At 41.5% G+C, this 24,637-nt stretch overlaps 1 protein-coding gene across 1 annotated transcript in view; it reads left to right on the top strand.

The window, feature by feature from the left end:
* LOC134660935 (laminin subunit gamma-1) overlaps positions 1-24,637 on the top strand; it is a 56,963-nt gene that overhangs the window by 4,064 nt on the left and 28,262 nt on the right. The window contains exons 2-18 of the mRNA XM_063516821.1: positions 4,279-4,397; positions 6,186-6,346; positions 7,289-7,406; positions 7,780-7,963; positions 8,729-8,919; positions 10,062-10,165; positions 12,168-12,353; positions 13,319-13,544; positions 14,367-14,581; positions 16,325-16,539; positions 17,145-17,318; positions 17,934-18,123; positions 18,842-19,027; positions 19,892-20,089; positions 21,205-21,374; positions 22,835-22,959; positions 23,787-23,942. Coding sequence (XP_063372891.1) covers positions 4,279-4,397; positions 6,186-6,346; positions 7,289-7,406; positions 7,780-7,963; positions 8,729-8,919; positions 10,062-10,165; positions 12,168-12,353; positions 13,319-13,544; positions 14,367-14,581; positions 16,325-16,539; positions 17,145-17,318; positions 17,934-18,123; positions 18,842-19,027; positions 19,892-20,089; positions 21,205-21,374; positions 22,835-22,959; positions 23,787-23,942 — 2,918 coding nt within the window. The remainder of the gene's footprint in view (positions 1-4,278; positions 4,398-6,185; positions 6,347-7,288; positions 7,407-7,779; positions 7,964-8,728; positions 8,920-10,061; positions 10,166-12,167; positions 12,354-13,318; positions 13,545-14,366; positions 14,582-16,324; positions 16,540-17,144; positions 17,319-17,933; positions 18,124-18,841; positions 19,028-19,891; positions 20,090-21,204; positions 21,375-22,834; positions 22,960-23,786; positions 23,943-24,637) is intronic.

Here is a 24,637-nt window from a genome sequence, read left to right as displayed (position 1 = left end):
GGGATGAATTTTCAAAAACGCTGAAATCAGTTTTCTTGTATTTTAATTTAACACCTTTTTGCAAAGTTTCAAGTTCCTAGATCAAAATAAAATTTGCACCCCAAGACGAACTTTCATCCCATTTTTAACCCCCTTAGGGGTTGAATTTCCAAAAACGTTGCAATTACTTTTTTTTTGTAATCGGCTATTATGCCTTTCTAAGAAGTTTCAAAGCATTTGTAATGGATTCAAACTTTCAACCCCTTTTTAACCCTGTTAGGGGATGAATTTTCAAAAACGCTGAAATTACTTTTCCCGTCTTCTAATAATATCCCCAAATACAAAGAATCAAGTCCCGCGCTCGAAAAAATGTTTGATATCCATACAAATTTTAAACCCCTTTTTCACCACCTTAGGGGATGAATTTTCAAAAACTCAAAAATTACTTTTCTTGTATTTTAATTTAATACCTTTTTGCAAAGTTTCAAGTTCCTAGCTTAAAATAAAATTTGCATCCCAAGACGAACTTTCATCCCCTTTTTAACCCCCTTAGGGGTTGAATTTCCAAAAACGTTGCAATTACTTTTTTTGTAATCGGCTATTATGCCTTTCTAAGAAGTTTCAAAGCATTTGTAATGGATTCAAACTTTCAACCCCTTTTTAACCCTGTTAGGGGATGAATTTTCAAAAACGCTGAAATTACTTTTCCCATCTTATAATAATATCCCCATATACAAAGTTTCAAGTCCAACACTCACAAAAATATTTGATCTCCATACAAACTTTCAACCCTTTTTTCACCACCTTGGGGGATGAATTTTCGAAAACGCAGAAATTAGTTTTCTTGTTTTTTAATATAGTACATTTTTACAAAGATTCAAATTCCTAACTTAAAATAAAACTTGCACCCCATACAACCTTTCATCCCCTTTTTAACCCCCTTAGGGGTTGAATTTTTCAAAATCGCTTCTTATCTCTTGTACACTTTATAAATTCAACCTAGTGTGCAAATTTCAACTTTCTAGCTTTTGTAGTTTCGGCTCTGCGTTGATGAATCAGTCAGTCAGTCAGTCAGTCAGGACACTTGCATTTATATATATAGATTATTCTTATTCTTAATGAATGAATCTATGAATGACCCAACCAAATACAGTTTTATAGGACGTTTTTAATAGTTCATAGGTTATCGCGCGGGCGGTCGTTACACCAACTTATCGGCAGGGAAGCGACTTATCGCTATCGGCATCCTGTTTTAACATAATGATGGTTTTGTTAGGATACATATATGTATGTAAAATACAGAATAAGTAGTAGTATTTCCTACGTAATGGTTGAGTCAAACGCAAAACGGTGTTTGCGAACTTCGATTTTCGCGGTTATAGCCCAGTACTGACGAACACACAAGTTTTCTCTCCTGTGGACTATTTCGTTAACAGCTTGTGGACATGAAGGCAATGATTTTATTATAATACCTACTTATCCAACTAAAACAGTACCTACCTTTTCATATGGATAAGAGTTACCTAAATAATAAAATTAACCTTTATAGCCCTTAACTTTTGGCTGTCTACAGGAAAGACATGAACACTGTTTTGGGTTTGATCCGGTTACCTACAGCGATTATGCTGGATGTAATATTTTAGATGACACCTATATGTATGCGATTGTACAGTCGCAGTGAACGCATATTACAGTCGACGTCAAAGATTCTTTTGCACCTTTCTCTTCATTCATTCTTATGCCTTTGTAATAAGGCGAAAAATGTAAACATGTTCAATAGTTGGTTTAGTAGTTGTAGCCCCCCCCCCCCCCCCTCCCGTCTATAAATCTATGGTCTAAGCCTACAAATCAAAGCTACAGCTAACTAAATTCCTTAATAAAGAAACATAATACCTACTTTGCAATATGATACTAACATAAGTCTTATTCAGCATAGCGTAGCGTTGACTATTCACTGAGATCATATTACTAACAGGAGAATACCCTAAAGTTCTACATAATCGGATATTTTTAATGTAACCAGAGTTTGTATACTAAAATTACTAATAAATAAGTTTTTGGCAAAATTTACAAGCGTTTATCGCTGACTGTACTTTTCTTTCCACAGACAACTAATACTCATCGAGACAATTCTAAAAACCTACAACACAATTAGGTTTCGTTGTTTTATCACGGAGTCCCTATGGCCACCTCCTGTCTCCATCGTCAGATCAGCTCGATGGTACCATAATATTGCATTGTCACCCGACTTACATATAATATATGTACCTAAGTCGGGTGACAATGCAATATTCTACATATTACATATGTATGCATAAGAACCTGAATACCATTATTATTCAAGATGAAAAATGACACGTGCATAGCGAATTTTATATTAGTACATAATATTAAAATAGCAGTAGTATTTATTACTACATATATTATCTATATCATTATTGCATCTATAGATGTCGGTATCACTTTAAACTACTAATTTTGAAGTCTAATATAGGTATTTATTTCAATAAGATAACCTTATCAGTATTATCTACCAAACCAAAAACAAAACAGCGATAACAAAAACAAAACAGTCCCAACCCTAAGCAAATCTAGGAACTCTCACGACAAAGAAACACATACAACTTAAAAACCCGCGTCATTCAAAACTGGACTTAAAGTCATAGTAATTAAGCTTACGCTTGCAAAACAGGTGTTAATCAGATGCATCAGTAAGTTTGCAGGTAGATGTGAATGGCCTGAAGCGGCGTGGTCTATTTTAGGGTTGCTATTTCTGAGATTTTAACGCTCGTTGTAAACTCCCTATATTTTATTACTGTTGTGAAGTCACCGGTTGTAATGGTTTTATGGTTTTACTATGAAGGGGCCCATTTGAGTCGTCTGAGTGACAACCGTGATATATAGCTAGCATACATACATTATGATCATTCATAGTGAACATTTATACTTAGCGGTTACTGTGACGAATCAAGTATACCTTCATGTAGCCAATTTAACAATTTAGTAACATATAAGTTAGGTGACAATGCATTATTATGGTACCATCGAGCTAATCTGATGATGGACACAGGAATTGGCCATAGGAACTATGTGATTGGGCTTGTTATTTATGGCTCCTCTACACGATGGGCCAGCGCCGGCCACTCCAAGGGACGCATTTATGCGTTAGAGGGAGCAAGAGATATTGCTATCTCATTCTACCGCATGGCTCATTCTACCTACAGTTAGCGATGAAAGCATGTATTAATAAGTGTTCCGTGAACAAAGTTTTGTACGGTAAAATGAAATATTTGACAAAAAAATCTTGTTTTTTTGACCACTACTGTACCAATGCCTAACCATTCAACAAATAAATACATATGCCTATATATTAATAGTTCAAGTGCATGAAACTAATAATATACAATTTAATTATCGGTACAGACTGTTACTTAATTATTAAAACGTTATGCCACCATGATGTCATCTTCATCCCACAATCGGCCTTCAATGTCCGACAATTTAATTATCAAAAAGTCTTATTTACCAATACATACCTATGCTTTTACATCCTTTTATTCATAAGCTTTCATGTCCGCTTTTTTATTTCGCCCTTAGATCATTAAACTGCGTTAAATACACAGATTAAAATTTTAAATGAATTTTCTATAAGAATAACGCAAAACGCAAATGTTATAGACGCGTTTCACTACATAGTATAAAACAAAGTCGCTTCCCGCTGCCTGTCTATCCCTATCTATGCTTGGTTTTTTTAATAGATAGAGTGATTCAAGATGAAGGTTTATGTATAATTTGTTAACCCTTGCGAAGCCGGGGCGGGTCGCTAGTAGTTTATATTTCCAGGGTGCGAAGCCATCAAGCCAACGTGTAATCGTTAACGCTTCGTAGCGAACGAAACGCAACTGTCACTGTCGCACTAGTGTGGAGGAGACAAGATAACTAGATACGATTGGCACGTAGGCTACGCGCCCTAGGGCCCTAGCCAAAATGACAATCGTTCATAGAAAACGCCAATCGAAACAAATAATGTATGGAATTTCACGTGACTTTTCGATTGTCCATTCTGTCATACCGATACTACGTTTTGTTTTGCGTTTGTCGATAAATATACGCCTGTCCACTGAGGAGCTGATATGCGGGGTGTCACATTGATTAGAATCTCCGTTCCGTTGGATCACAATCTCTGTTTTTTTCTTGATTCCAAACATCTCCGCTCTGCTCAGCCTCAGTGGAGAGGCATCTTAAGATAGTCGTCTTGGCTAGCCCCCCCTTTATTTACTACTTTTACCGTGTTCGCAGAGATGCATCCCCGAATTCGTGAACGCTGCATACGAGGTGCCCATGGTAGCTACCAATACCTGCGGCGACCGCGGCGAAACGCAGTTCTGCACGCAAACGGCTGCCGGGTCCTCGAGCAGGTAACTGTAAGTGTAAGGCCTGAGTGGACGCTCGAAGCGGAGCGTTGGGCGGGGCGTGCAGCGTGGCGTCGGGCTCACAAGTGATTTGAGCAGCGTGCACTAAGGCCGCTCCTATACGTTTGCATTTCTTTAACATGCACGCCGCACGCCCCGTCCCGCTGCACGCCCAACTCGAGCGTCCACTCAGGCCTTACACAGACATCATCATCAACATTAACTTAAGAGTTGGAGCCGCACACGCACACGTCACGCAAGCGGTGTGCCGTCTCTCATAAGGATCTGTATACTACAACGCCGCACGCGCACGTGCACGTCACGCACACGCAGCAGGTGTGCCTGCCTTAAGAGTTATTCTCTGTCGGAGGAGTATCTTCCAGCTTTCACTATCCTGCGCTAGCTCTTTGACTTTTTTATACGACACGAGCCCTACTTTTTCTAACAGTCTCTCTTTTTAGGGTTCCGTACCCAAAGGGTAAAAACGGGACCCTATTACTAAGACTCCGCTGTCCGTCCGTCCGTCCGTCCGTACGTCCGTCCGTCCGTCTGTCACCAGGCTGTATCTCACGAACCGTGATAGCTAGACAGTTGAAATTTTCACAGATGATGTATTTCTGTTGCCGCTATAACAACAAATACTAAAAACAACAAACGTGATTTTTGACCGAAGTTAAGCAACGTCGGGCGGGGTCAGTACTTGGATGGGTGACCGTTTTTTTGCTTGTTTTTTTTTGCTTGTTTTGCTCTATATTTTGTTGATGGTGCGGAACCCTCCGTGCGCGAGTCCGACTCGCACTTGGCCGGTTTTTTAAATATATACACTTAAATCACATTCACTTTCATTCAAACATTATGAGCAAACTACATATGCACCTGGTGAAGGGGCTCAACCAATGGTGTTATGTAAAATCTTCTAAGTGGGAGATTGCTTGTCAAATAGGTATCAAAAGATTCGTGGACTAGATTCTGAATGATGGATGGCAAAGTGTTATAATAGTACCTATTGAAATCAGAAATTATGCGTAAATAAATTTTGTAAACGTACACTCCAAGATATATAAGTATCTCACCCTTTATCTCACCGTATCTCCTAATACATTTATGGTTGACTGGTAGAGAATACGCAGTACAACGCCATCTGTTTTGGATGTCAAACTAAGGGGCACGTTTTTTAAGGTTCCGTACTCAAAGGGTAAAAACGGGACCCTATTACCATAGAGGAAAAAATACATAGAGTGCTCACTCCATACATCAGCTCAGACTATTAATTTCAGTGTCTACATCTAGCATCGAGTAGCGGAACTATCTGTACTGCTACTTGACAACAGATGTAACACCGACCGGAAAGTCTTATCTCAACAGCATAAGACTTTCCGGTCGGTGGCGACATCTATTGTCAAGTAGCAGTACTGATAGTTCCGCTACTCGATGCTAGATGCTAATAGTCTTTTTGGTACTAAAACTGAAGTATGGAGTGAGCACTCTATGTATTTTTTTCTCTATGCTATTACTAAGACTTCACTGTCCGTCTGTCACCAGGCTGTATCTCATGAATCGTGATAGACTGATAGACAGTTGAAATTTTCACATATGATGTATTTCTGTTGCCGCTATAACAACAAATACTAAATAATGTTAAGCAAATAAACCCATTTCATTTCATTAAAAAGCAGAAGTCGGTGGGCGAGTCCGACTCGCACTTGTTTTTTTTTTTACTTTGCCTCTCTATTAAAATCAATTCTCTTTGCTTACATATGGATGGCATGAACTAATCACAAATGTCATCCTCAGTTTCAGGTCCTGCGAGACCTGCAAACCTGGGCAGTTCTCCAGCAGATACCTCACCGATGCGCATTACGACTCGCACAATGACGTCATCACCTGGTGGCAGTCGGAGACCATGAAGGAGCGAATCCAGTACCCCAATCAGGTCAATCTGACGCTGCATTTAGGTGAGACACCGTTTGATTTTTAGGGTTCCGTACCCAAAGGGTAAAAACGGGACCCTATTACTAAGACTCCGCTGTCCGTCATTTCACAGATGATGTATTTCTGTTGCCGCTATAACAACAAATACTAAAAACAGAATAAAATAAAGATTTAAGTGGGGCTCCCAGCCTCCCATACAACAAACATGATTTTTGACCGAAGTTAAGCAACGTCGGGCGGGGTCAGTACTTGGATGGATGACCGTTTTTTTGCTTGTTTTGCTCTATTTTTTGTTGATGGTGCGGAACCCTCCGTGCGCGAGTCCGACTCTCACTTGGCCGGTTTTTATTTTTTTTATTTTTGTTTTATTATAGAAGACCAACAGTATACAATCATGAAGCCAATAACAGGTCTCCCTAACAGATACAATTGAAAAAATTACGCATTTGCTTAGGTCCCTAGGTTATAGTAGGTATTACAAAGTGTGTGTGTGTGTGTGTGTGTGTGTGTGTGTGTGTGTGTGTATGTTTACTCCTCCAAAATTCCTAGATAAAGCCTGCCAAGCCATTGAAAACTCACAAATTTTTAGGGTTCCGCACCTCAAAAGGAAAAAACGGAACCCTTATAGGATCACTCGAGCATCTGTGTGTCTGTCTGTTCGACCTTTCCCCCCTTTATCTCCGAAACTACTGGGTCTAAAATTTTGAAAAAATTACACAAAATAGTTCTTTACCTATAGATGACAGGAAAATGTGCAGTCAAGCGTGAGTCGGACTTAATGTACGGAACCCTTGGAACTCGAGTCCAACTCGCACTTGGCCGATTTTTAAATTTTGAAACAACTTTTTGGGCTAATGTTTAGTCCTGGATCTATAGAGAATGATTGTTCTTATCAGGAATCTAGTAGTTCCCTAATAAGTACACCGTTGTGTTTTGATTAACCTTTTTCCATCTATTGTCTCCAGGCAAGTCCTACGACATCACATACATCCGTATCGTATTCTACTCGCCGCGGCCGCAGAGCTTCGCCATCTATCGGCGCGCCAGTGAAAACTCAGAGTGGGAACCGTATCAGTACTTCAGGTATAGTAGTTTGTGTTACAAGGGATCAAAATGATATATTTTAAGCTTTGTTTTAATTTTCGATTGATTGTATATATAATTTTAAGTTTAAGTGTAAGTGTATAATTTATTTGACATGTAAATTGGCTTTATGAATAAACGAGTATGAGTATGAGTATGAGTATGAGTATTTCCGTCAAGGGCGTACATTGAATCCTGAATGAAGCGATGGATTCTAAAGTAGAATCCTGAGAGAACCACATTTTCGCTTTCCATAAGGACCCTCTGACAGGTTATTCGTATAAAGATACGAGCAAATTTCGTCCTTACGGTAAGCGACAATGTAGTAGGTTTTGCTTGAAAACATCACAATTATGTTTTGTTTAATGTACAGTGCCTCCTGCCGGGACATGTACGGTGTACAAGAGCAAAGAGAAGCCGACCTGCAAGCGGAAACAAGAGCCCTCTGTACCAGTGAATATTCCGACATTGCCCCGCTTTCTGGAGGCAACGTGCTGTTCTCAACTCTGGAGGGAAGACCGTCGGCTTACACTTTCGACAGCAGTCCTGAACTACAGGTAAAGTTTATCTGTCTCTTTAGCTATTTGGTTGGGCATTTGTACCAGCGAGTACTACGACATTGTCCCGCTTTCTGGAGGCAACGTGTTCAACTCTGGAGGGCAGACAGTCAGCTTACACTTTCGACAGCAGTCCTGAGCTTCAGGTACCTAAGATAATCGTATGTCAAGTTTATCTGTCACGTTGAATTGGCAAGCTGAGAGAGTTCACGTACTAGTACTTTACGATGCTCTAAGTCAATATTTTGTTTTCTACTCTGACAGGAGTGTAAGAGAATACCAAGGGTCGGTTGCACCAAACCGTCTGTCACCGTTAAAAAAAACGGTGAAACTGGCTGACGTTGATCAGTCTGACAAGTACGGATGGTGAACTGGCACTAAAGGAGCCCACTGATTACCAGTCCGCCGGACGATATCGGCCTGTCAGTTAAACGCAAAAGTTGATATCTGGCAAGTGCGGATGGTGCAACGGGACTTAGTATACGTTTGACAATAATCCTGTACTCGAGGCCAAATAAAACATTTTCAGGTCTGCCAACTAATTTTTGTAGGAAAGTCAAAGATCACGATTTGTCTGGTGACGTCAACAGTCCGCGTAGCCAACGTGCCAATCGCTAACGCTCCGTAGCGATCGAAATGCAACTGTCACTGTCGCACTAATATGGAAGAGTGATAGAGAGACACAAAGCGTTTCGTTGTCGAAGCGATAGCGATTGTAGCTCGGCTAGACCGGCTGGACAGTTTAAAGTTCCATCTTTCCCACAGGAATGGGTAACGGCGACCGACATCCGCATCTCCCTGGACCGCTTGAACACGTTCGGAGACGAGATCTTCGGGGACAGCTCCGTGCTGCAGTCGTACTGGTACGCCATCGCCGACGTGGCCGTTGGTGCTAGGTGCACGTGCAACGGACACGCTTCTATCTGCGACCGGCAGAATGGTGTAATGGCCTGCAGGCAAGTTTATAAAATGTTATTTTTCATTGCTCATGCTTTGAAAGAGGGTCATTGTTGTTCTAAAAGGTGTGCAGAAAACGATACGTTACGTAGAGCATTTTACGTTCCAAGTACGATTTTTTTTTACGATAAGCAACTGAAATTTGGGTTTAAATGCATTTGTTATACAAATACCATTCTGATGTTTAACTCCCCATTCATAAATAACGATACTGTTGGCTAAATTATTAATTGAAAGTACCCTGAATATTTACTATAAAATTGTATACTAAGTCATGTTTTTAAAAAACACATTGTGACGGCCCTTTAAAGTTCACGTTCATTACTAATGCCCATTGAATCCGGGAAATTAAGTTCTTTGTGTCGTAATGCTCTGTACCTTATGAGGTACAGAGCATTACGGTTGCCATACGTGCCGCCCTAAGCAGGTACTTCTTTTTGACATTAGTGGTCCACAGGAACAGAGAATGTGCATTGCAGTCTCCTCTGACTCCCTGCAGAAAGTTCATTAAATACAGTCTATCTCCTCTTTGCGTGTATCTTGGTCGAGAAATGGGCCCCTGGCTAGCAAAGACTAGCCACTTGACCGTCCGGCCCGCGAGACTGTTTTCCTCTCAACCGTACGGGGTTTTTTAGCGTCGCACGCCCCGCGCTGCGCATCCACAACTTTAGCGTACACTGCCATCTATATTTTTTTAGAGCTAACTATTTAGTTAGGCTACGTTGTTGCATCAAGAGAATTAGTAAATAATGCCGAAATATTCCGTTAGATGGCTCTGAAATCAATTCTTTCTTCCACCCCTTTGGATAGTAAGGTTCCCGCGGACGGTTAAGAGCATATTTTTTTCGGATACTATGCTATCGTCGGACGGTCAAGTGGCTAGGAATCCCCTAGACGGAGTTTAGAGCAATTATTTCATGAAACCGATGCTGCTCAAAAATACTGGGGTGCGGGGGACGAGGTGAGCGAGTCCCGTGCCGTGATTGGTCCGTTCAAAGCACGGACGTCACACAAAGACACTTTGACTCGAAGATGGAGTAAAACTACCTTATATTTGTGGCAGGGGGGGTAGCGCTATGCTCAGTCTAGAGGATGTCTTGTCTGTGCTGGATAGATAACTAATTTGGACATGATCATACAGATGTGAGCACAACACGGCTGGTCGTTCCTGCGAGCGCTGCAGAGATTCTTACAATGACGCGCCGTGGGGCAGGGCCACCACTACCAACGTGTTTGAGTGCAAGGGTAAGTCGAGGGGGTCCCTTTGTTTCCCATAAAGTTTTAAGTTATAATGTATTGTTTGTCATATTATCATTAGTCAAAAAACTTAAACCGTTGACTTTTCAGGATTTTCGTCAGATTATCCTATAGATGGGTTAGGTTAGGTTTGTTTTATGGCAATCCTGAAAAGTGACGCGTTTCTGAATCAAATAAATTACGACTAACGAAAATGCGGACAAACAATACATGCATTATGACTTAAAACTATTTGGGAAACAAACCCTAAGTTGAGCTACACATTGGATGCGGATCCGATGTGTGAGTGGGACATTGCTATATTTGTATAGCGCTGTCTTGCTTACCATCTGATATCGGATCGGACAATGTCAAAACGCTCTAAGTGGGCGAACTAAGTGTCCAACTTGAAATTTGTATTTACATTAATTACCTCTCTTGTAGGTAGTAGTTACATGTTGTATTGTATCTAATAATATAAGATTCGAGACGAAGAGGTATGTTTATTGGAAGCTAAGCCAAATTACTGTATGAATGAGCTTGGCACATGTGAATTGTATTTATTGAATTAATGCATGTTAATTGTAAAATGTAAAATGAAAAGATGTGTCCCGCCGAGTTTGTTGCCAGTCCCATATTGGGATACCCTCCTCTAATTGAGGGGGGATTTAAATCTTCTCAGGGCAGAGGTGTAGGGGAGCTGGTGTAGCTTTATTTGACGTTCATAAGCGCATAAGCCTACTCGAAAAATAAACTCTCTTAATCTTTATTTTTTGTTTTGAAACTATTTGTATTTTTATTTTACGTTTTGTTTGTTTCGTTATTTTTAGGGGTACGTACTAACTACACACTAGCAAGGCGTTATTTTGTTTAATAAACTTATATAAAAAATACTACCTATATAACGATTAGCTTTTTTACAAATCTAGAGCAAAGCGAAAAATGGTTTACGATTTTTATTATCTGTATGTTTATATAAAAAATATAATTATATCGTGACAATCTTACACAGATCGACCTACCCTCAAACTATGGGTACTAGTAGGTGACGATATATATACATACATAGATAACATCCATAACTCAGGAAAAAATATTAGTCCTGAACACACAATTAAATGCCCTGACCGGGCTTCGAACCCGAGACCTCCTGTGCTTCGTAGGAACGGTCACTACCACTTAGTAGTGGTATATGGGGGTTTTCGGGCGCAAAAATAGATCTAGCTAAGTATATAGGTCTTATCTCTGGGAAAACGCGCATTTTTGAGTTTTTATATGTCTCCCAGATATTCACTGTAAATATAAGTAGTTTTCCAACCTATTTTACTTTTGTTTGTCAATACTGCTGCCAGCGAATGTAGGCGACCCCTTTTTAATCCAACATATACCTATTTATCATGATAAAAAAATATAGCACACATTACGACACCGTTGCTTTAAGGCGACGGTAGAGGTGGGTAAATTTTCAGATCCTGTCAATTTACCCCATTTCACACACAAGCTCACTTCACGCACACTACCTCACTTTACTGGGACAGGTCATTGACCCATCAAGTTTTTTTTAGATAGCTTTTTGAGTTTACCATGCAGCACATTACCTAGAGTCTATTTTTTTATTCGGTAGACTAAAATGACATTTCATAGTATGAACATAAAATGTCATTTCATACTATGAAATGTCATTTTAGTCTACCGAATAAAAAAATAGACTTTAACTACGTCGAAAATTTCAAGGGCCATATGTATACGATACACGTGCGAATAGGTAATTCGCAACTCGTGTCGATTTCAAACACTCCCTTCGCTCGTGTCTCGTCACTCGCGCGTTTCTTACTTTCACACTTGTATCGTAAATAACCATTGTGTGTCCAATTGTGTCTCAAAGAGCTTTTCATAATTATAACAAGGTGTTTTGAGTATATTTAAAATTTTTAAGAGACCTTTTCTTATAAGATCAATCTCTCATAATAAATCACATACACCCTTATCGCAATAATTACTCCCCTTCCAGCCTGCAACTGCAACGGGTTCTCCAACAAATGCTACTTTGACAAGGACCTATACGAACACACTGGGCACGGCGGGCACTGCATAGAATGCGCTGAGAACAGAGATGGGCCGAACTGTGAGAGGTGCAGAGAGAACTACTTCTCGTCGCAGGGCGATATATGTCTGCCTTGCAACTGTGATGCTACTGGTAAGTCATCATCATCATCATCATCATCATCATCGGCCTTTGCGTCTAATCCAGACAATTTATGGTGTAACACCGGAGAAACACCGTTTTTGGTGAATAGACCGATGCGAGACCGACATGGCCTCACAAGAGAGATTTGTGGAAAACGGCACTGAGACGCCTTGTTGACGATTTTGCCTCTTGTCAGCGAGTGCGGTATGAGTACACATATGTAGGTTCTATCTTGTCTTATAAATATTTGTATATATTCAGTATATTAGACTTTGAATTTCGAATTAAAAAACGTGCGATGAACGTTTGTTCCAAAGATCATTCAACAGAATTCTTGTAGAACACAACTGAGTGCTATTGCACCTATTCCACTGATCAGTTTTGCTACAAACGCTTGATTTTATGGTGTACATGGAACGGGTACTTAATGGTAGTTAGTGTTCGCCGTGTCCTGTCCTGGGTTAAAATTCCAGCTTTTGTCTCTTAACTTCTTCATCATCATCATCATCATAACTTAAGAGCTTTGCTTTTGTCGGTGGAGTAATCGCCAATCATTCCTTTCTTGTGCCAGTCATTTAATTTCCTCATACGACGTATCATTTTTTATTTGGCTAAGATAAGTTATTCTAGGTTTCCCTTCTTCTCTTGTCTTTTCAATCCTGCCTTCCAAGATGTTCAGGAAAAACTTGTCATGCCGTATCAGGTGTCCTACCATCATGCCTCGCCTATTTATTATTGTATTTAATAAGCTTCGCTTTTCTCCTATCATACTTAGGACTTCTTCATTCGTCTTCCTTTCTGTCCAACTGATCCTTTCCATCCTCCGCCAACACCACATTAAACTTCTTATACGAAATATATTATTAGGAACGACGTGTGACGGTAAACAGACGGAATGATGTGTGACGGCAAACAGAAAGTTTATGTTTGAGATCCATATAGAAACGATAACAATGTTTTATTTATTACCACAGGTTCCCGCAGCCTGCAATGCAACGCCGAAGGCAAGTGCCAGTGCAAGCCCGGGGTGACCGGCGACAAATGCGACGCATGCGCACCCAACCACTACGACTTCACTGCGCTAGGCTGCAAACCTTGCGACTGCAATGATGCTGGCAGTTTTGGCAACATGCCACAGTGCGACCCGGTCACTGGCGTTTGTCAGTGCAAGCAGAATGTTGAAGGCAGGAGATGTCGCGAGTAAGTAAAACCTAGAGAGAAAAATACATAGGTAGGTTGCTCACTCCATACATGAGTGTTGGTACCAAAAAGACTATTATTTTCATAGTCGACATCTAGCATCGAGTAGCGGAATTATCAGTACTGCTACTTGACAATATATGTAGCTCCGACCGGAAAGTCTTATGTTGTTAGACTTTCCGGTCGGTGCTAGTTATTAGACTTTCCGGTCGGTGTCGGCTGTGAAAATAATAGTATTTTTGGTACCAAAACTGATGTATGGAGTGAGCACTCTTGTCTTACTATATTTCTCTATGCTGTGGGGGCGAAAAATCGATTTAGCTAGGTTTTATCTCTGGGAAAACGCGCATTTTTTGAGTTTTTATATGTTTTCCGAGCAAAGCTCGGTCGCCCAGATATTCATTGCCACCCAGCCAAACAAGACATCCGCGCTAGGCCACAAACATTTCGTCATATAAAGCTGTATTACCACGATCCCGACTATCGGTAGGCCTGGGAACGAAATCATAAAATACCGGATAGTCGGGTTTTCGGCACTGAATGTGTTAAACCAAGCTTCACTAAAAAGTTAATAAAGTGCAACAGCGAGTACATGGCAACAAAACGATAAAAAAGTAGCTGTTATTGGTGTGAAACTGTGTGACTGTAATAGCGCGGGCAGTAGAGACACTGCTATGAAACTCAGTTACGATTAGTCTCAAATTAAGTCATCTTTTACTAGAAAATGACCCAAAAACAAACTACACGTAGAAGTCAAATTACTTCACCGCTTTTCCTGATTTAGTCAAATGAACCCTTTGTTAAATTCAACCTATCTTCCAGGTGTAAACCGGGTTTCTTCAACCTGGACCTCGACAATGAATTCGGCTGCACCCCCTGCTTCTGCTTCGGCCATTCATCCCAGTGCAACTCAGCGCCGAAATACCAGTCGTACGAACTGAGCGCACATTTCCTCAGAGACTCGGAGAAGTGGAGCGCTGAGACGGATAAGCGGGAGCCGGCTGCGTTGCAGTTTAACGCTAACACTCAGAATATTGGTAAGTGGTAGGCAAGTTAGCGCTGGAATACCAGTTATAGGTACGAACTGAGCGCACATTTCCTCAGAGACTCGGAGAAGTGGAGCGCTGAGACAGATAGACGGGAGCCGGCTGCGTTGCAGTTTAACGCTAACACTCAGAATATTGGTAAGTTGTAGGCAAGTTAGCGCTGGAATACCAGTTATAGGTACGAACTGAGCGCACATTTCCTCAGAGACTCGGAGAAGTGGAGCGCTGAGACGGATAGACGGGAGCCGGCTGTGTTGCAGTTTAACGCTAACACTCAGAATATTGGTAAGTGGTAGGCAAGTTAGCGCTGGAATACCAGTTACACGAACTGAGCGCACATTTCCTCAGAGACTCGGAGAAGTGGAGCGCTGAGACAGATAGACGGGAGCCGGCTGTGTTGCAGTTTAACGCTAACACTCAGAATATTGGTAAGTGGTAGGCAAGTTAGCGCTGGAATACCAGTTACACGAACTGAGCGCACATTTCCTCAGAGACTCGGAGAAGTGGAGCGCTGAGACAGATAGACGGGAGCCGGCTGTGTTGCAGTTTAACGCTAACACTCAGAATATTGGTAAGTGGTAGGCAAGTTAGCGCTGGAATACCAGTTACACGAACTGAGCGCACATTTCCTCAGAGACTCGGAGAAGTGGAGCGCTGAGACAGATAGACGGGAGCCGGCTGTGTTGCAGTTTAACGCTAACACTCAGAATATTGGTAAATGGTAGGCAAGTTAGCGCTGGAATACCAGTTACACGAACTGAGCGCACATTTCCTCAGAGACTCGGAGAAGTGGAGCGCTGAGACAGATAGGCGGGAGCCGGCTGTGTTGCAGTTTAACGCTAACACTCAGAATATTGGTAAGTGGTAGGCAAGTTAGCGCTGGAATACCAGTTACACGAACTGAGCGCACATTTCCTCAGAGACTCGGAGAAGTGGAGCGCTGAGACAGATAGGCGGGAGCCGGCTGTGTTGCAGTTTAACGCTAACACTCAGAATATTGGTAAGTGGTAGGCAAGTTAGCGCTGGAATACCAGTTACACGAACTGAGCGCACATTTCCTCAGAGACTCGGAGAAGTGGAGCGCTGAGACAGATAGGCGGGAGCCGGCTGTGTTGCAGTTTAACGCTAACACTCAGAATATTGGTAAGTGGTAGGCAAGTTAGCGCTGGAATACCAGTTACACGAACTGAGCGCACATTTCCTCAGAGAATCGGAGAAGTGGAGCGCTGAGACGGATAGAGAATAATGGTAAGAGGTAAAAAGTTAGCGCCGAAATGCCAGACTACAGAAGAGACATAAAAGTACGACAGAAAATAGACGGGTGCCGGCGGCATTCGATTTTGGTATAAGTGGCTCGAGAAATTTATCACTAATAACTGAGTGCTCAGACTGAGTCTTAGAGAAGAACAGCGCTGAATTCTATAAACAGTGACATTGCAGAGAGAACTACACAGTTCGTAAACTGATTAGTAAAATTAATCTAAATCTAAGAATTTTAATAAAAGTTTTTATTCAAGCTCAAATAGATGCATAAAGTCTACAAGATTATCAAGTTTACTTATGGAGCGCTCTGCTTCATTTGACTATTTTTCCTTAATTGAGTTGAAAATTTATTTCAGAACATAATTTAACCATATCATTGGTTAGTAACAAAACCCTTACCTTACCCGTACCTTATGTACCTTAATCTACGACTAATCTAAACTTAAACTCTTTATCCCTTCTCTTCCGCAGAAGTCCGTTCATCAGGCCAGGAAACGGTCTACTTCCTCGCCTCCAACCAGTTCTTGGGCGACCAGCGTCCCTCGTACAACCACAAGCTTAAGTTCACACTCCGCCTGGGTGAAAGTAGGGGGTATCCGTCGGCCCAGGATATAATTCTGGAGGGGGCGCAGCAATCCGTGGCTATAAATATTTACGCGCAGAATAATCCGGAACCTTCTGATCAAGTAAGTTTAATACATCATCTTCCTCGCGTTGTCCCGGCATTTTGCCACGGCTCATGGGAGCCTGGGGTCCGCTTGGCAACTAATCCCAGGAATTGGCGTGGCCACAAGTAAGTTTATCCATCTAAGCTAACTCAACCACATGTTGAAGTTATTTCTACGCCTGGGGTAAAGTAGGGGGTATCCGTCGGCCCAGGATATAATTCTGGAGGGCGCGCAGCAGTCCGTGGCTATCAATATGTATGCTCAGAATAATGCGGAACCTTCTGATCAGGTATTTTGATAACTGGAGTTTTAACGTACAATCCGTCTAAGCTAACTCCGCAGCGACTTGCCAATGGAGTGAGGAAGCACCACTATCAAATTAATAGTAAAGCCTCTTCGTCGCTACTGTGTTGGTTTACTGATTCTGAAATCTGAAGTGACAAATTAGCTTTCACCATGTCCCAACCAACTATTTATTAATTCAATGGAGTGTGGAAGCACCACTATCAAATGAATAGTAAAGCCTCTTTATCGCTACTGTGTTGGTTTACTGATTCTGAAGTGACAAATTAGCTTTCACCATGTCCCAACCAACTATTTATTAATTGTGTAACCTGTTCCAGGCTCAAGAATTTTCCTTCATACTCCACGAGGACCCTCGGTACGGCTGGACACCAACTCTTCACAACTTCGACTTCATGTCCATTCTGCAGAACCTCACGGCCATCAAGATTAGGGGCACGTTCAATAGGAACGGGGTCGGGTATCTGATGAATGTCAAGCTTGAGACTGCCAAGGTAAGATCTGCAGCTAATTGGTTTAAGATAATCTTTTCGGACAACCGGTTGTTTATTGAAAAACACCTACAATTTACATAATTACAGTAAAACCCTCTTTAGGTCTAGAAGTAACCCTTAAAAATATCTACATAATTACAGTACAACCCGCTAGGTGATCAGTGATCGCTGATCACGTTTAATAAATAAGATTTCCTGGGTAATACATTATTCTACTCTATTCCCTGCACTTGGATTTCTTGCAATTTGTCCCATTTAAATATCTAAGAAATTTTTCAAAATCATTTAAGGGTAACATTCCATTTCTGACCGCAGCTGCACTACTGGTATTGAACGCGTCGCTGTTACTGTCGATTTCCATAGTAAAATGAACAGTAGTGCAGCTGCGCTTGGAAATGGACTGTCACCTTAACGAAGTTTTACTGTTGCTTAAAGTATTCAAGTTCAACAATAGATAAGGCGACATAATTAACTGCATCCAGACGTACACCAATAAAAATTCTGTGACTCAAGGCTTCAAGGCTATAACAAGTTTTCTGTTAGTTTAGTGTTAGTTAATAGTAGTGTTAATTTCCTCAAGCCTTCGTCTCATGACTGAACAACCCTCCATTTCAGGTCGGCCGCGAGAAAGGCCTAGGCCCAGCCAACTGGGTAGAAAAATGCAGCTGCCCCGCCGCGTACGTCGGTGACTACTGCGAGGAATGCGCCCCGGGGTACCGGCATGAACCAGCCAATGGCGGCCCTTACTCCACCTGTATACCCTGCGACTGTAACAAGCACGCACACATCTGTGACACCGCTACTGGTAACATCAACATCATTTAATAGACCTTAAGGGGCTCACAGATTACCAGTTTGCCGGACGATATCAGCCTGCTAGTTGTTCTGAACTGTCACCTTTTGCGTTTAACCTTTTCGACGCCGTGTCAAACACAAAAGCTGTCACGCACGTCACCGAAGTGTTAAAACTGAAGTTGAACTTCATGTATATGCACGTAGGTCGATGTTGCTCTGTGGTCTGTGACCGATTAATCGGTCTTTGGCGTTGAACCTACGGTGCGGATATATCGGTCGTTGGCGTCCAAAAGGTTAACTGACAGCCTGATATCGTCCGGCTAACTGGTAATCCGTGGGCTCCTTTAGTATTAGCAACATAATTAAGATAAAATTCTAAAATCCGGCTCGAAGGACTACAGGTAATATAATCTCTTCAGCAAGAATTTGGCACAGGTGACACCTCTCTAGGAAATTAAATAACTGTATATTCCTGGCGCCATTACAATCCCCTAACTATGATCATCATCATCATAACTTAACACATTCACTTCCAAGAACGCGTATATGTGTCCATTTGTGTATTGTAAATGGGGCATGTCGCACTGAAAGTGTTAAGAGCACCGCTCTTTTCGGTGGAGTAATCGCCAATCCTTCCTTTCATGGGCCAGTCTTTTGGTTTCCTCTTACGACATAATCTTTATCCCATGGCTGAGATAGCCTAATCTAACCTTCAAACTTCTTCCCAGGGTTCTGCATCTGTAAGCACAACACCGCCGGTAGCAACTGCGAGCGATGCGCCAAGGGTTACTATGGCAACGCGATCGCGGGCACACCGGACGATTGCAAACCCTGCCCCTGCCCTAAGAGCAGTGGGTGCGTGCAGTTGGCTGACCAAAGCATCTGGTGCACGGACTGCCCTAATGGTTACGCTGGTGAGTTTAGATTTTAAAATTTTCTTGAAATTCCTGTTTTATGTCGATCGCGAACACACTGGATGACTGCAAATACTGTATTACTGCAATGTTCTGCCGCCAGAGTGCAGCACTAACGCCTATCTTAAACTTAGTACTCGTAACTTATACATTGATAAAATTATGACATTGATGCATCAAGGCGGTTTGTTTACAAAGGGCCTACCGGGAAACGCGAAGATCGAAATTTAGTTATCTGCCTCTTTTTCAATTCTAATATGCAAGAGTGATAGAGAGGTTAGATAACGAAATGATTTCCTTGTTTCGCTGTAGACCCACAGATTGTGATGGATTTTGGTAGTGGCGCAACCTACGCAGAGTTTCGCGTAATATTATATTGAGCCAACATGAGGAAACAACTCACAATTTGCATCAAATTACTTTACCACTCTTGTGGATAAAATTCAACTATCTTATCAGTTTTTAACGAATAAAGAGCAAGGGCAAGGGCCGTGTGTAGCAAGGGCTTTAGGCTAAAGGATTTAATTATTTACTTGGGTAATAATTGAACCATAATTTGCGTTTCAGTACGTGTTCGTTTGTCTGTCATTTTCATTTGTCTACTCTCAATTGCTCAAAGGTTGACTGGAAGAGATCCCTTATAAGGATAAGTTCGCCTTTGTACATTGTATACTTTTTTTTAATTGTATCTTAACCTGTCTTATGTACAATAAAGTGTTTACATACATACATACATAAAGAAAGCCTTTACGAGCTGGTGTGGCGAAAAATTATTTTTAAACTGGCTTCTGCTCAAATATGTTTTCAGGCTGGTGATCACTCACATAATTACGGCACAAAGATGAATTTTTTGTGTGTTTCCAGGACCAAGATGTGAAGTGTGTGCCGACGGCCATTTCGGCGACCCCACCGGCCAGTTCGGACCGGCTAAGGAGTGTGAAGAGTGCCAATGCAACGGCAATGTGGACCCGAATGCTGTCGGCAACTGCAACAGGACCACGGGAGAGTGCCTCAAGTGTATTTATAACACTGCTGGGGAACACTGTGACAAGTGTTTGGCCGGTAAGTTATAGTCGGATTATTCCTATTTGCATTATTTGACACATTATGACTGACGTTTATAGAGATGTAACTAACCCAAATCGATTGACACAGCAAGCGATTACGATTGGATGGCACCTAGACTGAGGTATCGAATTGTGAGTTGTGACGTTTAATGAATTATTATTTGAGATTTAAATAAAGCTAGAATTATGCTTTGTTGCGACCTAAAATGAAAAATTTATATCGATTTACTTTATAACGGTGGTGTCCGGCCAACCCTAATTAAAAAAAAGACGTAGAACGTAAACGTTCGCAGTGCAATTGTCTTCCTTTGTGATTTCGATGTGCAAGACATTTTACGTTGTATTGCTGTTGTGAGTGACATGTGTGAAATAATGCAAATATGAATCATCCGACTATAGTGATGTCAAAGACATAAATGTAACTCCGTATAAGATGAATAAAGTCTAAGGTAAAAACATGCCTCGGAAATCAAGAAATAGTCATTCTCGGATAGATGGCGCACACAAAACTTTGGCCTATGCTCGGCTAGATGGCGTTGACACCGTTTCATATTTAACAATTTTAACTTAGGTATCAATGAAAGAACATGGGTCGAAATGATATAATAAAAATAATGAAATCATTTATCCATATTATATACATTTTTTTGATAGTTTTATACATTTTCATTTTGAGTTTTAATCGTGTGTCGATAGATGGCAGTAAATTTACTGTGACTACAAAATTTACTATGACAGGACCCCTCTATACTATCTATTCTCTTTGGTGATGTTTTCCGACAAGCTAGTTCTTAGGTTAAAGGATGACTCACGCTAGACCAGGCCGGGCCCGGGCCGGAGCTTCCGGCGCTTCGTTTTCTATGGAAAGCACCACGTGATCACCGATCAGTTATCATAGAAACTATTAAGTATAGTTGGCCAAACCAAATTGTCAGTAAATAAGGACAAACAAAACTATACTCATCCTTTTCTTTTGGGTGCTAGTACTAGTGTAAGACAAAGATAGTATGATTCTATCTGTCTGTTTGAAATGAGACAGTCCTTTGACAAACTATAGGTACCTACTCGTATATGATTTAAGTTGTACGTGTAGGCATTAAATCCTTTCAGGTTTCTTCGGCGACGCCCTGGACCCGACAAAGAAGGGAGACTGCAAGCCCTGCGAGTGCGACGAGCACGGCACTATCGAGAGCACAGACGGTGCTCCTCAGTGCGATGGTCTGACTGGCTACTGTTCCTGCAGGCCTCATGTGATTGGCCGACAGTGTGATAAATGCGAGGTAGGTGTCAATAGGCTACATGACTAATTTTCAGTTATGGTATCAATCGATCGGGTTTGTTTTTAGGATCAAATGTCTATATGGGACCCGTTGCATTAAAGTAACACAGAAGTCAGAAATTGTAGTCAAAGGCCGACAGTCGCACTTCACTCGCGAAACGCCCTATACAAAACGGCAAGGGAACGTGACGTCAAGGTCTCCGGGAGCCCATCTTGTAGTATGGACAAAACAAGAAAATTGCGTTTTTGTCGGTGAAATATTGCGTTTATGTATATAGTTGCTATACCTACAATATTTTTTTGGATGAAATGTAAGGAATCGAATGGTACCCTTACTTTTATCGTTTTTGGAAGTTAAAAAAAAAACTTAAATTTGAAACTTTCAGGTCCTGTATTTTTGTAATTTTTCAATATTTTATTTTAATATCCACATTATTGTGATAAATTGCTCGTTTGCCATCTATTTTACTAGATTTTGTTATAAAATTCAACATGTGTCATCATCCCTATGATGAGGGTAGTGATGGATGCTTCTGTATGTTTGCTTTAGATTGCGTGTCTGATTAGCACAACATATGCCAGGTTCGCATAAAGCGCGCCATCAGTGGCGATGATGAATCATATTGGTTATAACTTTTTTACTAGCCGATTTGGGTGGGACACTGGGCAAAAGCCTCTCTCCCCTTGATTTCAATGACTCCCGGCTTAGTGCTTCCTTAAGCCAGTTGTTATGGCAGCTGCCCAGGTTATTCCGCCATATCCATTGATTTATATACTTTAAAACATTTAAATACATTACACCCGCCAAACAGGTTTTGTCATTACTGCTACATGCAGCTCTTCACACTTCAAAAACAAAAAATTGAGTCGCTTAAGTTCAAACTCGGATAAAATCCATATGTCAGATTATGCGATTTTGGTATTAATAAAAGGTAATAGGGTAGATATTTGCTGTGAGGGTCGAATGGATTTACCCGAGTTTGAAATTAAGCGACTCGATTAATCCCCAGGTAGCAAACTGACGTCACCGACGCACAAGCGACGTCATTTGAGGAGTGTCTTTTATTTTATTTTATTTTATTTATTTATTCAAGAAACAAACAGTCTTTTATAGTTATATATAACACTGGAAATTTTCTTAAAACTAGACTTACAGTTTCCTTAATGAAAATATTTTAACATCTTAACATCCATAAGGGTTTATTTTTTCTGGGAATCTATTTCTAAATTGGACCTTAAATTTTCTTGAGCAAGGTTCTCTCTAGAAGTACCGCTAAGAAAAAAATAAACCCTTTTGAAAAGACACTCCTCATTTATAGGTCATATTAGGGTCGGTCATTTATTCATCGAGACTTGACGTTTGACGTCATTTTGAGGTCACCATCAGGATGTACCTTTTTAGTCACATAATTGCCGTATCAATAGCAGATATCTTATGAGTTATGCCCTCTATTATTACAGGACGGCTACTATAACATAAGATCGGGAGAAGGCTGCAGGTCTTGCGAATGTAATCTAGAAGGATCCTACAATTCCACGTGCAACCCTTACACTGGCCAGTGTTACTGCAAGCCGGGCATTGATGGGTGAGCTTTATTTTATTGAAAATTTAACAAATATTACAACATTGTGAGTACCATAAGCTAATGTTTCGCCAAACTTTAAAGCAGTTTGTTGGCGCTCTAAAATAATCTTAAACTAAATAGGTAAGGTACCTAAATGTTGCTAATTTCGTCATAGGAACGTTTCCGTCCACCAGCGTAGCGTAGGTATTATTTCTTTGTTTCTCAATCGTAGGGAAGCTTTTGATTGCTTTTACTAAAAGAAATCGCGGCTTTGTCGATGAAATTATCAATCTCATAACTATCAAAAAACGCTACGGAATAGTCCCTATGACGGAATTAGCCAAATTGACCTTGCAATAAAAATCAAGTAACCAGGCCCTGTTTCACAACGCTAACAATAGTTGTTTCACCTGACAGTGTCAATTCACCGTACATGCTGGTCCAACAAATAAAGTTTGACCCACATTTTACAGGAAATTGTCAGTGTTAGGAGTCAATAGTGAATTTGGTGAAACAGGCGCACACATAATAAAGCTTTTTATTAATTTCCCGCAGTTTTTTAGCCCCACAATTTCCAGCACTCTAATTTTGCTAACCAAAGAAATAATCATGTAGGTACTACTTGTAAAAACTGAGATATACGTAGATTATGTAGTGGAGGAAACTGGACTTACCCCCCTTTTCCCCTATAGGTCAGAACCTCACTTAGTGGATGCTTTCAGAAAACAGATGCATTCGCCAATTCCTGCGATTAGTTCGCTAAAACCCTGGGCTACTTTTTACCGAGAAAATACTAAGATGAAGAGGGTGGTTTTGGAATGTCTTTTAATTTGATTTGACATTTTCAGATTAACCTGTGACCGCTGCCGCGAGTACCACTACGGTTTTTCAGCCGAGGGCTGCCAGGACTGCGACTGTGACGAGTGGGGCTCCACCAACTACCAGTGTAACGCCGACGGACAGTGCGAGTGTCAGGAGAACGTTGAAGGACGGCGGTGTGACAGGTATGTGGGTGACAGATGTAGACTGCGACTGTGACGAATGGGCTCCACCAACTACCAGTGTAACGCCGACGGACAGTGCGAGTGTCAGGAGAACGTTGAAGGACGGCGGTATGACAGCTAGGTATGTGGGTTGACAGATGTAGACTGCGACTGTGACGAGTGGGCTCCACCAACTACCAGTGTAACGCCGACGGACAGTGCGAGTGTCAGGAGAACGTTGAAGGACGGCGGTGTGACAGGTATGTGGGTGACAGATGTAGACTGCGACTGTGACGAATGGGCTCCACCAACTACCAGTGTAACGCCGACGGACAGTGCGAGTGTCAGGAGAACGTTGAAGGACGGCGGTATGACAGCTAGGTATGTGGGTTGACAGATGTAGACTGCGACTGTGACGAGTGGGCTCCACCAACTACCAGTGTAACGCCGACGGACAGTGCGAGTGTCAGGAGAACGTTGAAGGACGGCGGTGTGACAGGTATGTGGGTGACAGATGTAGACTGCGACTGTGACGAGTGGGCTCCACCAACTACCAGTGCAACGCCGACGGACAGTGCGAGTGTCAGGAGAACGTTGAAGGACGGCGGTGTGACAGGTATGTGGGTTGACAGATGTAGACTGCGAGTACTGCGACTGTGACGAGTGGAGTTCCACCAACTACCAGTGTAACGCTGACGGACAGTGCGAGTGCCAGG

The sequence above is a fragment of the Cydia amplana genome, chromosome Z, assembly GCF_948474715.1.
Source record: "Cydia amplana chromosome Z, ilCydAmpl1.1, whole genome shotgun sequence".
Classification (NCBI taxonomy): Eukaryota; Metazoa; Arthropoda; class Insecta; order Lepidoptera; family Tortricidae; genus Cydia; species Cydia amplana.
Note: the sequence above shows the minus strand (reverse complement) of the source record. Positions and strands in the feature narration are given on the sequence as shown.